Here is a 16120-nt window from a genome sequence, read left to right as displayed (position 1 = left end):
TCCGAGAGAACAGCCGAGGTAATGACGGGAGCTACCGGTGCTCGTCTCCTCTCCCGAGAATGAATAATATTCTGGCAGTGCCGAATCTAATAGGCGCTCTCTCTTAGATATTCAGCTGAGAATGGCACTTATGAAATATTAATATCATACAAAAAATATGGCAACTCCAGCGCACTCCATCTCTCAAACTCCAGCGTAATTGACTATGCAAGTCTCTCCAAATCAGGCGGAGGGAGAAAGAAAAGGAAAAACAGAATGCAGGAATGTGTCAGAGTCTCCCAAATGAGGAGGAATTAAATGTACAGATGTGACATATGAACGATGGCCTGATGATTACACCGACGCACACGAGCAGAACCCAATTAAACATCGCGCGTCACGCCACGCCAAACCACGCTAAATTACGATAATTGGACGTGTTCGCACATTCAAATAAATGAAACCATTAATATCAAACACTTGAATCGCAAATGGACCACGACGGGAATGCGTTCAGAGAATGTGAATGTGAAGTGTTAAAACCTCCTCGACTAATTTAACATGTAAACAACTCAATACATGTGTGAGATTGAGCCACGCCTCCACGTTCCCTGATTGGCCAATCATATACGAGTCTTCAAGTGCCACAACAAACTCGCCAGCTCCAGCTGTGACTGTTATTGTGTGTTTCATTCTTATTTACAGCTCGAGTGAGAAAGAATCACATATTTACAGCGGATCACGTCCTAAACACACACACACACACACACACACACACACACACACACACACACACACACACACACACACACACACACACACACACACACACACACACACACACACACACACACACACACACACTCGGAACAAAACTCAATAGCTTTGTTTAAAAAAAGGCCTGTTTTAGGTCTGAGAGTTCATATACAAACACCTTTAACACTTTAACACAGTAATTTATCAAAAAATAATAACGAATCATACATTTTCTGTTTTAATATACAGTAAAGTGTAATTTATTCCTGTGATCAAAGCTGAATTTTCAGCATCATTACTCTAGTCTTCAGTGTCACATGATCCTTCAGAAATAATTCTGATATGATGATTTATTACGCTTGTGCTGCTTAATATTATTTTTTTTATATAACCTGTGATACTTTTTTCAGGATTTTTTGATGAATTAAAAGGTTTTACAAAAGAACAGCATTTATTTAAAATATAAATATTGTGTAACAATTTACACTACCTTTCAAAAGTCAAAAAAAAAAGTGAGAGTAAAGATATAACTTTTTTAAAAACATTTCTATTTTGAATTCTTGAATATTGTTAGAATATGATATTTTTGGTTATGTTTCGCCTGCACATGCGGCGTTAGTTACATCAGCGGTTTTTAATAAAACTAAAAAGAGAATAACATACACTAATGAATCATGCACACTAAAATGAGAGATATATTAAGAGTAGTGTGTGTAATCCGGGACTTCACGTTGTCTTTATATAATAAAAGTGGGGGTTTGGTTTTTAATAGCTATTATGCATTGATTGTTTAACATTTAACTTACAGATGAAATGCCACCAAAAGAGGGAAACCACTGAAAACTCATAATGAGATCTCGTTAATATCTCAATATGAACTCAAACATTTCTCAACAAATGAGCGGAGCTGCTATACATGTTCATGTTATGGTTCTACACACTTACTGTATGGCAACTATTGGCTCTTATTGGTCCTGAAAAGTTTTTAGGAGGAACATCTGAGACCAAGTTGATCCATGAACGAGCGATAACATTTACCTGTGAGATAACATGACACCTGAAGAAGAATCATAACTGAGATGTCATGAATATCTCGAGAGCTTGTACTCGATAGCGATGAGAATAAACTGAGCAAATTCTGAATGAAAACTGATGTTTATTTTACTCTTTCTACTCGACGCTTAATTCAATGAGACTTTGTAATTATTTGTTCACAGTGAAAATTGATACCAAAAGATTGTGTTTGTGTGCATGTGTGAGTGTGTGTGTGTGAGTGTGCATGTGTGCATGTGTGTGAGTGTGCATGTGTGCATGTGTGTGAGTGTGTATGTGTGCATGTGTGTGAGTGTGTATGTTTGCATGTGTGTGTGTGTATGTTTGCATGTGTGTGTGTGTGTGTGTGTGTGTTGCTCATCTCCAGAGGAAGCTGAGGGTGTGTGTGTGAGTATGTGTGTGTGCATGTGTGCATGTGTGTGAGTGTGTATGTGTGCATGTGTGTGAGTGTGTGAGTGTGTACGTGTGCATGTGTGTGAGTATATGTGTGCATGTGTGTGTGTGTCGCTCAGCACCAGAGGAAGCTGATGGTGAGGTTGGGTGTGAGAGTGCATGTGTGTGAGTGTGTGTGTGCATGTGTCTGAGTGTGTACGTGTGCATGTGTGTGTGTGTGTGTGTGTGTGTGTGTGTGTGTGTGTGTGTTGCTCAGCTCCAGAGGAAGCTGAAGGTGAGGGTGGGTGTGAGAGTGTGTGTGTGCATGTGTGTGAGTGTGCATGTGTGTGTGTGTGTGTGTGTCGCTCAGCTCCAGAGGAAGCTGAAGGTGAGGGTGGGTGTGTGAGTGCGGGGGGGTTATTTTAGCTAGTGAGCGGATGTTTAACTGAACCAACTTTTAACTGAACCCTGTGTGTGGAGATGCAAAGATACCGAACAAAGACCTAAAGCTGGTTCCCTCCCTCACCGCAACACCTGACGCACGGGCCGAGGAGAAACGGCACGTTTCCTCTGAGATCTTCAAGTGCTTGTTCTCAGCTCAACCTTCATGCCAGGGTTTGGTTAGACTTCTTAAAAGGCGGCTGAGGAGACGCTTGATAAAAGGCAGATAATTTTAAACCATTCATATGTAAATGCAGGTACGCATCCGGAAAACTGAGCAAAAAAGAAAAAAGATTTTTTTTTTTTACCACTGTCTTTTTTTAGATCGTTCCTCAGAACTCTGGGCATTGTAAAAAAAAAAATGATATTTTTCAGTTTTATTTATGAAAGTGTCAAGACTCTGTGAAAGAACTTTAACTGTAGAATAATGAAATGCACACATGCATCAGGCCCGTCCGCAACAAATATATATTTCTGTATCACTCTATACTTTCTACGCTTTATGATGGTGTCATGAAATAGTCCAAATTGTCCCTGAGAATTTAGGGTTTGCCACACCTTTTGACCAATACAATTATTTTTAAAAATCAATTAAAATTCATGACTTTTCCAGGCTTTGATGATGAGGATTTTTTAAAATATAAATTTGTAAAAGATTCTCTTAATTTCCATGACTTCTCAGGGCCTAAAAATCTGAATTTTACAATTTCTAGGTTAAAGATTACCATAGTATTACCACACATGCTCAAAACCCATTGTATATGCATGCATTTTATGATGTTTATGCTTATTGTTACAAAAATAATTTAAATAATAAAATACAAACTTACTATAAAATGACAAAAAAGCATGTCAGGGAAATCTTATTCTTTAACACACTATATAAAGGTAATATAATGTTATTGTTTAAAGTAATAAATCAGAATTGTACAATTTCAAGGTTAAAGTAAACCTTAGTATTACCATATATGTTCAAAAACCATTGTATATCCAAGCTGTTTTTTTCCGTTTCCTTACAAAAAGTGCTTATTCTTGGACTTTTTAAATATTACATTATATAAAAGAATATCATATATAATAAACATATGCCATGTAAATGTTAGTTTTTTTTAAAACACTACCATGATGGCAATACCATGGTATTGTTTAAAGTACCTCATAGCACAATGAAATATGAACATGGAAACCAAATGGGACTATATATACAATCTGCATAATTTTCCAGGAAATCACCCTTTTAAAATTCCCTGATATTCCAGCTTTTCTCGCTGATAACGGCTCAGACGAGGTACGACTGGTCAGCGTGAGCTGCTTTGTTGGCGCTATAAATGATTTACGATGCCGGTTTCTGGAACATCAATACCATCTCGTTTCTAATTAAAAAGAAGCCGCCCACAATATTGCACACGGCGGTATTCACTCGAGCAGGACGACGAGAACATCTTTCCAAAAAGAAAAGCTACTGCAGAGGATTTTTCAGTGTTTTGGAACATGTTTATTTCCACAGTTTCACATTTTCAGTTAATATGCTGAGTAGATCAAGTGAAAAGAAAAGCGGAGGGCACACGCAGTTCGAGATTTTCCAGTGAGTCAGACGTGTTTTACTTTGTTAAATACGGACGTCCTTTCAAGTAACGGAAAGTGAAAAAGGAAACATAGGTAATTCTGAGTCAAACATGCACACTTTTGAACGTGAGTCACTTTTGTATGTGTGTGTGAACAGTTGCAGCATTGCAAACGTAAGCTGTGTGTATCTGCAACTGCAAAAACATCACTGAATGAGCACAAAATAAAAACCATGGCTACGATCTATAAAGACGGTGCTAAAATGACTGTTTGTTCACGTGCATTGCTCATTCAACAAATGCACTATAGTAACTGCGTTTGTAGAACTCACATTATAGAAATGCATGTAAAATACTATGTCTTTTGGTGAAATAATTCACAAAGACATTAATTCTTCTCATGCTCAAAGCAAAGAAAAATAACAACATCCACATTACATGATATTCACTAACTAATATTATCACCAATATTCTCTGAAATACCATGCAAACGCATTGTGCCATGAATATGGTGATCATTCAGTGTCATGGCATTAGCATCTGATGCTGCCACTGTGTGTTGTGTGAGTCTAAGTAGTTACACTTGACTGGTTTTAGGCTCAAATTTAAACTTTATCCTGTAGCATGTGGTGTGTGTGTGTGTGTGAGTGGCTGGGAGGTTATGGTGGGTGTGAAGTTTGGCCATATGTGGACATATAGAGACTCTGAGTTCATCATGTGACCCTCAGAGAACCACAAAACCACCACAGACAAACAGTCACAGTCAGACAACAGGGGGCGCTAGAGAAAACCCTGATCCAAAACCCAGCGAACTGACGACATAAACCACGACGAGTGGACAAACGAATCCAATATGGTGGCTGTGTCAATAGAAATGTTAATTATTCTTTCAGAAACAATCTTTACAGTTTGGTTATTTCACCATATATTTGTGTGTCAGCAGATTCTGATTGGATGTTTTTATCATTCATCAGATGGGAAAAAAAATATTGGTCTGAAAGTGATTCTAATGTTGTTTTTGTTATTGCTGTGGTTTGGACTTTGCTGTTCTCGTGGAATTATTAATTGATATATTAATTTATATTGCATTTATATTGAAAATGAATGCCTTTCCGATCTGATCTGTGATGGGAAAAGGGAGTAGAGTGAGTTCAGCAAAAGGCGGATTTGAACTCGGGTCGATTTGCATCAAAACTTTCTGCCACGAGCCGTACTTCTACTGTGGACAATCCAGCGTCTTCTGTCATTTTGACGTCAGTGTAAATAGACACTCCATTATTGATTTTGGTGTTTGCATACTCGCATAAACTCCTAAAAAAAAAAGTTCTTTATTTGTATCTATGGTTTCATGAAGGAACTTTATCATCCATAGAACCTTTCCAGGTTCTTTACACTGGAAAAAGGTACTTTCGATTATTAAAGATTATTATTAAAAGTGGTTCTGAAAGGTTCTTTGGGGAATCCATAATCCCAGCAATTTTGCGTTTAAGAAAGTCTAATAGCCGTCCAAACTCGGCCCAGACGTCTAGGCTAAAACAAGGCAAAATTTGGGCTGTCAGTGAAAATTGAATAGACGTCTAACCATCGCCCAAGAATAGATGCAGATGCTACGCATAGAACATGTCAAAGAAATGAAACCAAACGCCTTGTAATCACTGTTGACTTTGCTTACATGATGGAATATCAAACATCTCATAAGATATTTGAGCAAAAACGACATTTATAACCAAATTCAAGGTTATTTTGGCTAGAAGTGGGTTACTCATAAGCCCTATACGGTCGGGATTAGCTTTACCAGGGTAGATGGAGTGTAACTTTACCACAGGACGTCTGTAATATTAATGGTCAATCCGCACGGGATAAGAGATCTCAGTAAACTAGCAGAAGTGGGAGAGTAACTGGATTTACACACCGCCGTCACTCCTGTCGTCATGTGTGTGTTACGCTGCTTCCTGATATCACGTGCACAAACACATATAACCTATATTTATATATATAAAACAGTTATGTCCGGTCGAACGATGTATTAATTAACTTCAGATTGGATTGTGTTGGTAATAGGCACTAACCTAACGCTAAAAGATGTTTCGTGCCTCTAACAAGTGCTGTCGATCTTCTTCTGATCTGAATGGTGTGTGTGAAACACTGGAGTTTTGCCACAGACTCGTTCCAGCGACTAGAGCACAACTGATGCTTTTTCCATACTTGAAAAACTACTTTTAAACATGAAATTATGAAATATTTACGTACATATTTACAGCGGGTCTATTCGCACGGGATTAGTATTACCTGAGGTTATTTCTCCGGATCTTTTTACTGAAGTTAAAAGTCGCCGTAATCTTTACTGACACTGTCCGTCATGATCACTGAGATGCACATTCAGACGGGACTAAAATCACAGAGAAGCTCTGGTAATTATTACTTTACCCCTCCTCTACATGTCACACTAGTCCCGTCTGAATAGAGCTATAGCCGGACTATATCGGGTCTATATTTAACCGAGACGGTGAAATGACGGCTATTGGGCGAAAGCCCCTTGTTGAGAGTATGTTTCTGGTCAGTAGGGTTAGGGTTAGTATCTCACTAGGGTTTGTATCAGAGCTGAAGAGGAAGATGAAGGTGTGGAACGGGTCTCACCCCTGAAGAGGGCAGTCTTTTCTCCTCAGGGTTGTGTCTCACGGGTAATGCGCCGTACAGCCTAACACCTCGATCTCCTACACTGAATCTGCTCTGTAGAGATGGAGAAGAGGAGAGGCGGAAGGAGACAGAGAGGAGAGAAAACACAGGACAACGGACCCAACTTAGAAGTGAAACGACTGATTCATCATTGACAGACAACCAATGAGAGCTTCACAAATCAAAACATCATCAATACCCAACATGATTTTCCCTCACTGACATTTTACTGTAGTATCTAAGGTGTTTACCATAATCCACCACCCTTTAATATTATGGATATATGGCTCATGTCCCTCCTTCAGTGTGTGTTTATGGGACTTTTCCAGCTGTTTTATCATCCAGTGTGTGTAAACCGTGCCTTTAATACTTCAGGCGTTTGATCACATCATGATCAGCACTAGTACAAGTGATGATTGACTTAAATGCCACTATAACATATTGAGCTCAGCGTGAATCATGACATATGAACTGATTTCAGTCAGTCATTCTGGCCTCTTCCCACTGCGTGTTCATGTATCTGTGTGTGTGTGTGTGTGTGTGTGTGTGTGTGTGTGTGTGTGTGTGTGTGTGTGTGTGTGTGTGTGTGTGTGTGTGAGAGATCTCCTCTGTCCCACTCTGTGTGTGAGGCTTGTTTGAGGAAACGCTCCCGGCAGGAGTTTTGGCAGTCTGGGTTTAGGAATCGGAGCAATCCAACATCTAATGATTCACACAAGAGAGTGTGCCAAACACACACACACACACACACACACACACACACATATGAGAAATATGAAACTAGTGTAGTGTACTTGTAGTGCAAACCGCTGTCTCTCAAATGACCTGAGAGAAAAATTACAACCGGATGATGAAATACGGCCTCAGGCTCATTAACAAAATAACATGGTACATTTATATGGTTATACCATGGTATTCTTTAAAGTCCCAAAGCACAGCCCTGCATCTAAAATAAAATAAAAATTGATGATGCTGAGTTAAAAAATATCAATAAAAACTTTCCATAATGCAGTACATTTTTAATATTTATTTCAAAAGTAATTAGTTACATTACTAATTTAACTACATTACTACCCCCCCCCCCCCCTCAAAAAACAAAAGCAAAAAAAACAGAATAACCTCTTTAGCCTGAACTTTATTGGGAAGTGCATACTCTGTCTCAGAACAAACTAAATTAAACCAGTTTCTTCTGACTTTTAACTCCAACTTTGAAATATTTGTATATTTGGACTGGACAGTAGAAGTGGATGCATTGCTCTCCTGCATCGCTGTTTCTCGGGAAGTTTTGCCGTGCTGTGCTTCGCTTTCAGGCGTGTTAACAAATTAGATGTGGAGTTTTTCGCAGTTGAAAAGGTTTTCTTCTCCCGCACATAATTGACAGCGCACAATAATGTTCTTGCCGTTGACAGAAATAAACTCAAAATAATGATTGTATTTCCAGCCACAGAACGCGTAATGTTCTCTCTCCATGAGTAGATGACGTCGCTGAAAAGCTATCTCTCTTTTTACAATCTCGATGAACAAAGACTCCTCGTCTCTGGAATTCTCTCCCAGTCAACATCGGTAATTCAGACTCGTTAGCTCAGAACTTAAAACTCATTTATTCAGAGCTGCTTATCTTCCATGACTACTTTGTGCACTCAAGTCCAGGACTTTTTTTACTGCTGTTTTCTATTGACGTTGTTATTTACTGTTATTTTCTGTTTTAATATTGTTACTGTTGTATGTTGACCTTGAGTGGTTTGAAAGGCGCCTTACATAAAATGCATTGTAATTAATATTAGTATATTATGATAAAACACTGCATGCTGTTGGCAGCGATATAACACAGCTGTAACTTAGGCTTGGAACTCTAATTACTATTTTGGAAATTATAACATGTTACATTCCTCTGTTCCTAAAAAAGAAACCAAATTACAGTAACATGTTATTTAGTAATGCGTTACATATATATATTAGCTTAAAAATAACTAAAACATTTTTTACAAAACAAGTTTTAATGTATTCAAAATTATTGTATTCAAAATGTATAATTTAACTTACAATTTGCAAAGTAGTGGAAAAATCCTAATAATGGAATGTTAAATACTCCATTAAATACTCCAGCTTTTTCATAACATCTGTCATTTTCTGTCACTCTTTTTATTTAGTAATGCGTTACATATATATATTAGCTTTAAAATAACAAAAAAAAAATTACAAAACAAGTTTTAATGTATTCAAAATTATTGTATTCAAAACTGTATTCAGTTTGTATTCAAAATGTTTAATTTAACTTACAATTTGCAAAGTAGTGGAAAAATACTAATAATGGAATAATGTTAAATACTCCATTAAATACTCCAGCTTTTTCATAACATCTGTCATTTTCTGTCACTCTTTGAATGCAGTAAAACAGCAGAAAACATCTGTCTATAATTCTAACCTTAAATTCAGGATTAGGCATAAAATAATGTCATTGAAAAGCAGAGAATTGAACAGATCGTTGTCGTCAGGCTCAGAGGAAGAGAGGAATCGTGTCTATGTGGAAGTTTTCTGCTGATTAATGGATAATACAAGACAAAAATAGTTACAAATAGTTGTTAAAAGCAAAAGAAAAATTCTACAAAATCATATTTTGTTTGTGCTAGAGCAAAACATGCACTATTTCTGGAACCAGCACACCAAAATTTGTAAGAAACAAGTATTGGATTTCATTCAACGGTGGCGTAGCATATAAATATGATAAAGAAAAAGCAGGTGTTTATGTTAAATATTCACATCTCATGGACACGTGCATGCACATCTCCAAAGTACCACGGTAATACCATCACTATATCATAATACTGTCAATGTCTTGTATTTGCATTGCCAAAAATAAACATGTTTTCAATAAAGTTTGATGTTAAATCTTTCCTCACACTAATATATGTCCATCAGTTTCCCTCAGCCAGCCGATTGTCTTGAAAACGCAAGCAAACAACCCACACGTGAAGTGATTCGGCTGAGCGCTGGATGATTCTGCATTTCACTGTAAATCAGAAAGTGTCGTATGACTAACAATATGCTGTCAAGTAAATCTGAAGTGCTGTATTTAGCGCATGAGAATGTCCCTCATCAGATGTGGCAGATCGACGCTAATCGCTCAGACAGACTGAAGATGTTGTCATCTATGCTCCTTTCTTTCTCTCTGATTTTGAATGTCTCTCTCTCATCACTACAGCTAAACTTAGACACACAACAGGGGTTTTCTGCACCTCGAGTCTTCCTGTTAACCACGGCACGTGTCCGTAATCGACCTGCCCTTTACTGCACACTTTACTGTAACCCGTGGGTGACTTTAGGGGACATTTCTGAACGTTTCGAACCAGACAGCTACCAGAATGATTGTGGTTAAATCACTCGTTTGACTGGAAGATGAGGCTCGTGGATTAAAATTAGAAGATGACACGTTGTTTTGTATTCCTGTTATCATGCGACACGGCTACTAAAACATATCTGAAACTCAAACATAACATTAACATATTGTTCTTCTGAGTAATTTGCCTCAATGAATCGATCACGATAAAACCAGTGTTGTTACTCTTAACTAAAACTAATATGATTTAAACAATGAAATCACTATTTATTCACCCTCAACTTGCTTCAAATCTTCTGCTGAACACAAAAGAAGATAATTTGAAGAATGTCGACCAAACAGTTTTTGGACCCCATTGACTTCCATAGTATTTTTTTTTTCCTACTATGGAAGTCAATGGGGTCCAAAAACTGCTTGGTCGACATTCTTCAAAATATCTTCTTTTGTGTTCGGCAAAGGTTTGAAACAACTTGAGGGTTTCATTATTAAGTGAACTATTCCTTTAAATAAACCAGCAGAGGACGTTTAAATACAAACAAACAAGACCAAATCTGCATGAAAGAGAAACCCAAAGCACCAGCTGCTAGATGCAAATATTCCCTAAACCGCAAGACCATTACTGCAGTTTGAATATTGGATATTATTACAATGCAAATTGCATAGTGCCAGAGATTAAGTTGCAATTATGGCCTGAAAAGCATCTAGACGGGTGGAATGATTCTATTCCAGGCGCTAAAGCATTGAGCCGTCCACAGTAGGGATGTACTTAGTAATATTAAATATAGTATAAAATACCAGGTGGTGTGGCTTCAGTAAGTGTGTGTTTAAGTGATGATCATGCCAAACACTTAACGCTTGCTCGGTAAATGAACTCCGTCAGCAGGAGAGTAGATGTCGACCTGCGCTGGGAACATGAAGATCCTCATATCATACCATGTTATTTTTGCCGTGAAACTTCAATGTTCATTGTGATCACGTCTGTCAAGCACAAAATCTGGGAACAATACTGTAAAATCATGTTCTGATTTAAATTTACGATACTTTTATGATGTTTTTAGTCATATATGCTTCATAAATGCTTCAAAGAGCGGCGTGAGTGAAACTTCATTAAACTGGTGCTTCGTTAAAGTTCTGTCCGGTAACAGACGTGTTTTTCTGTCCGTGAGTCATTAAACATAATCAAAACAAACTCATATAAAAGTGGGCGGCCGTTTATAAATGAGACAGAAACGGATCCGACTCCGGCTGACTTTCTCTTCGGAGAGATCGTTAGATTTCTCGTTAGTCTCTCACAGATTCTGTCTCATTATGCAAATAGGGGGAATTGTTTTTCGGTTGTGTGTATGTGTGTGTGTGTGTGTGTGTGTGTGTGTTTAATTAGGATAACAGAAAAATGAGGATGGGATGCTGTTGAAGAGAACATCTGCAACACAATACAAGACAAACACACACTCATATACACGCACACAAACATACACACAAACCCACACACACACGCACACAAACATACACACAAACCCACACACACACGCACACAAACACACACACACACGCACACAAACACATACACGCACAAACACAAACCCACTCACACACACTCATACACACACACAAACACACTCATATACACTCAAACCCTCACACACTCATATAAACACACACACCATACACTCATACACACTCATATACACACACACAAACACACACTCATATACACGCACACAAACATACACACAAACCCACACACACACGCACACAAACCCACACACACACACCATACACTCATACACACTCATATACACACACACAAACACACACTCATATACACGCACACAAACATACACACAAACCCACACACAAACGCACACAAACACACACACGCACAAACACAAACCCACACACACACACACTCATACACACACACACACACACACACACACACACACACACACACACACACACACACACACACACACACACACACACACACACACACACACTCATATACACTCAAACCCTCACACACTCATATAAACACACACACCATACACTCTTACACACTCATATACACACACATGCACACAAACACACATACCGGTATGCACAAACACAAACCCACACACATACACACACACACACTCATACACACACAAACACACACATATACACACACGCACACAAACACACACACAAACCCACACACACTCATATACTCTCATGCACATGCACACAAACACACACCCACACACACACAAACCCACACACACAAACACAAACCCACACACTCAGACACACACACACAAACACACACTCAAACCCACACTCACAAACACAAACCCACACACACACACACACACACACTCATACACACACACACACTCAAACCCTAAAAGTTGAATTTTTTTTTACCGTTTTGAAAACTATATTAATCATTTTATGAATTATTTTTCAAATTCAGGCCATTCCTGGGTGAAGTGAGGTGAGCTGAGATTCTCCAGCTGAATAAACCGCGACACACACACATTATTTCTGTGGGACGACGATGCTTATCTGTGACATTTAGCTACTTAAAACTAATCTAAAGCGAAGGAGTGATCCGACCGATGGCTTTTATTTCTCTCTGCTGTTGCATCACAGCACAAATCTCTAAAGCACACGATGTTCCCACAGGCCTTTACATCCCAAATAACTCCTGCTGGAAGCTGTCCAGTTAATAACTGTGTTTGTACAATCAACATATTGTTCTGGCCATGTGAAGATGAATGACCTGTTTAAACGAGTGAGACGGACAGACAGAGAGAGAGACAGAGTGTTGTCGATGATCGGATGAGTAGAAATGAAAATAAGCTGCTGTGAATATTTACAGATGTTGAAATATAAATATTCTAGCAGATTTTTAACATTTCTGGAGAAAATATGAGCCAAACTCACTGCCATATTGTTAGGGTTTTGTGATTGGCCGGGGCGTTACTATGCGGATACTAAGGTGTTCACATTGGTTTTCATTACCTTTGGTCCAAGTGTAACTATACAGTTTCTAGGGAGAGCAATAATCATGACTGACTAATTCCACTGAAAATATGAATAAAAAGCATGATTTAAGTATGCAGTGAGTAAATGCAGTAAGTGCACGTGCACATTATCGTGCCTTGATCAGCGTTTCTTTTTGTGGCTTTCAAACTCACAGTCAAAGTGAGAACAAGAGAGGCCAATCACGTGACTTTCGTTTAAAAATGCATTACTATACAACACTCAAAACAGCCAATCAGAGGCGGGTTTCTCTTCTCGCCCGCCAGCGCAGCTGTATAGGTGATGCTGACTGGATCATGTGATTCAAACTGAAAACACATTCTGACTGTCAATCATCCTTTTGCCTTTACATAATCACAGGGATGCTAACAAAACTTCTTATGAGTAAAAACATGCACAGAATTTACACAGAATCTCTTTAACATCTCAGTTGTTACTCACAGGGAGAAAAGAGATAAAACGAGGACTTTTTCTGATGCTTTCTCAGATGTTTCTTTTGACAGAAAGACTGTAGTTCTGTCATGACAACTCTGAGTTTTTGGCATGATAATGGATATGACTAGCCTGGATGCCAGCCTGAACTTAGCCCCGCCCACAACATTTGAGGTCGGGAAGTTCGGTCTGGGCTTGATCCGTTGTGGAGCAGCTGTGCTCGAACCAGAGCTGTTCGGACCAATCAATTTATGATGTTCTGATATGTGGTTGTAAAGTGTTTTGGTGGTTGCTAGGGCATTCACAGTTGCTAGGCTGTACTGTGTGGTTGCCAGGGTGTTGCTAAGGAGGTCTAGGTGATTTTTTGTGTTCTGCTATGTGGTTGCTAAAGTGTTTTGGTGGTTGCTAGAGCGTTGCTTTGCAGTTGCTATGCTTTTCTGGGTGATTGCCAGGGCGTTTCTATATGGTTGCTGAGTAAATTTTAGTGTGGTGCATTGTGGTTGCTAAAGTGTTTTTTGGTGGTTGCTAGGGCATTGCTTTGCTGTTCTGGGTGGTTGCTAGGGCATTGCTATGTGGTTGCTAAGGAGGAGTGATTTTTAGGGTGATGGTATGTGGTTGCTATGGTGTTGCTATGTGGTTGCTAAGGAGGAGTGATTTTTAGGGTGATGGTATGTGGTTGCTAGGGCATTGCTATGTGGTTACTAAGGAGGAGTGATTTTTAGGGTGATGGTATGTGGTTGCTAGGGCATTGCTATGTGGTTACTAAGGAGGAGTGATTTTTAGGGTGATGGTATGTGGTTGCTATGGCGTTGCTATGTGGTTAATTATACCACCAGCCGAACTTAGCCCCGCCCACAACATTTGAGGTCGGGAAGTTCGGTCTGGACTTGATCCGTTGTGGAGAACCGCGATCAAGGCATTTGTCGATCGGAAAGATGAATGAAGAACATACGTCACTTACTCCGTTGCTCTGATTGGTTGTAGGTCTATCCAATTGAGTGCAGAGGCATTTTCTTTCCTGATTCGGTTGAAATGCCCCATAATCACAGCCCAATGAAGCAGTTTAAGAGTCGAGTATGACGACGTCAGGCTAGGATATGACAATATTGATATATTTGGTCTTGGCAGAATAGATCTGCTACTCTGCTGCTGTTATTGCTTCTTATGGATATTGTTGCTGCTTTTGGTTATTGTTGCTACTTTTGGTTATTGCTGCTTATGGATATTGCTGCTGCTTTTGGTTATTGTTGCTGCTGCTGCAGAGCAAGTACAAGACTTGCTACTGCCAGTACATACACAACACGCTGCTGTGAGCAAGTAACACATGCTGCTGCTTTACAATATAACATACATGAATAACCCGTAGCAGATTTACACAGGTGGAGCTGGGGAAGGTGGAGCTGGGGAAGGTGGAGCTGGGGAAGGTGGAGGGTTTCTGAAAGCACGCAGCAACTGCCACAGAAAATACTGACCAAGTATTTGAAGATTGAGCCGCGAGCTCATTGGCTACTGATACATCAGGAACCAATCAGGTGTGCCGTAAAGAGAACTATGTGATTGCAATCAGATTGAGGTAAGGACCAATCAGCCTGTGCCATCTAGAGTTTCATGACATGCCAAGATATAGAAGTCTGCAAAATCTCAATATGAACTCAAACATTTCTCATCAAATGATCCGAGCTGCTCTCCACATTAATTATTTTTCCCTCATTAGGAAATCATAGGATAAACATCTGAGATAAAGTAGATATTTCAATGAAACATGATAACTAATGTCCTGAGCTCTGAACGAGCAACATCTGAGCTTTAAAATATTCCTATAATAATTGGACTGTAAGCTTGGCAACAGGTTTCTGTCGCTGAACCAATAGCATTGGAGCGCCGTCAGGCTTCTCCGTTCCTCATCCTCTTTCTTTCCAGAGTATTTGGTGTTATGTCATCCTTCCATACACAGTAATGACAAAAAAAGAGGCCGCATTAAAATAATCTTCCGTTTGCAGCCCAGACAAAAGAAGGAAAGTGATTTCTTAACATGAAAGCAATCTACTTACAACCATCTGCTCGTCGTCTAAATCAAAAGTGCTGTTTCCAGAGAAAAGCCGTCCAAACACTCGCTGCCAAACACACATTTGAGACGTGATGGAGTTTGAAGAAGCCAAGTTGCAAAAACATTGTTCTCGCAAGCTAAGACAAACTCATTTGGATACTAACAGACACACAACAGACCAGAGAAACTTATTATCCTGAATTCAGTCCAAATCAGCAAACGCTGTAAAAATAATTATTTCAATTAGAACTGAAAAGTGTTTTACATACAGTCTGATGCCATAAGAGAAGTATTAAACTTCTCTCTCTCTGTGTGTGTGTGTGTTCTAGACATGAATGTGCTGTTACTTTACTAAGTACAGATGCAGGATTTTCACCTGCTGAACGATAAAACAGCTGGAAAGTTCCCATTTAACAGAAACACTTGGGCCTATAA

General features: G+C 39.1%; 1 protein-coding gene across 7 annotated transcripts in view; it reads right to left on the bottom strand.

Moving 5' to 3' along the window:
- The window catches only part of tox2 (TOX high mobility group box family member 2), a 135745-nt gene that overhangs the window by 78296 nt on the left and 41329 nt on the right, over nucleotides 1-16120 (bottom strand). For 4 of the 7 annotated variants that reach the window (XM_082136415.1, XM_082136414.1, XM_082136420.1 and 1 more), the window contains exon 2: nucleotides 6804-6896. The exons of 2 other annotated variants lie outside the window; for them this stretch is intronic. In XM_082136415.1, coding sequence (XP_081992541.1) covers nucleotides 6804-6896 — 93 coding nt within the window. The remainder of the gene's footprint in view (nucleotides 1-6803; nucleotides 6897-16120) is intronic. One more of the 7 variants, XM_082136418.1, reaches the window with a different exon arrangement.

Source organism: Leuciscus leuciscus, assembly GCF_965113295.1.
Source record: "Leuciscus leuciscus genome assembly, chromosome: 14".
Lineage (NCBI taxonomy): Eukaryota > Metazoa > Chordata > Actinopteri > Cypriniformes > Leuciscidae > Leuciscus > Leuciscus leuciscus.
This window is presented reverse-complemented; position numbering and strand designations above follow the sequence as displayed.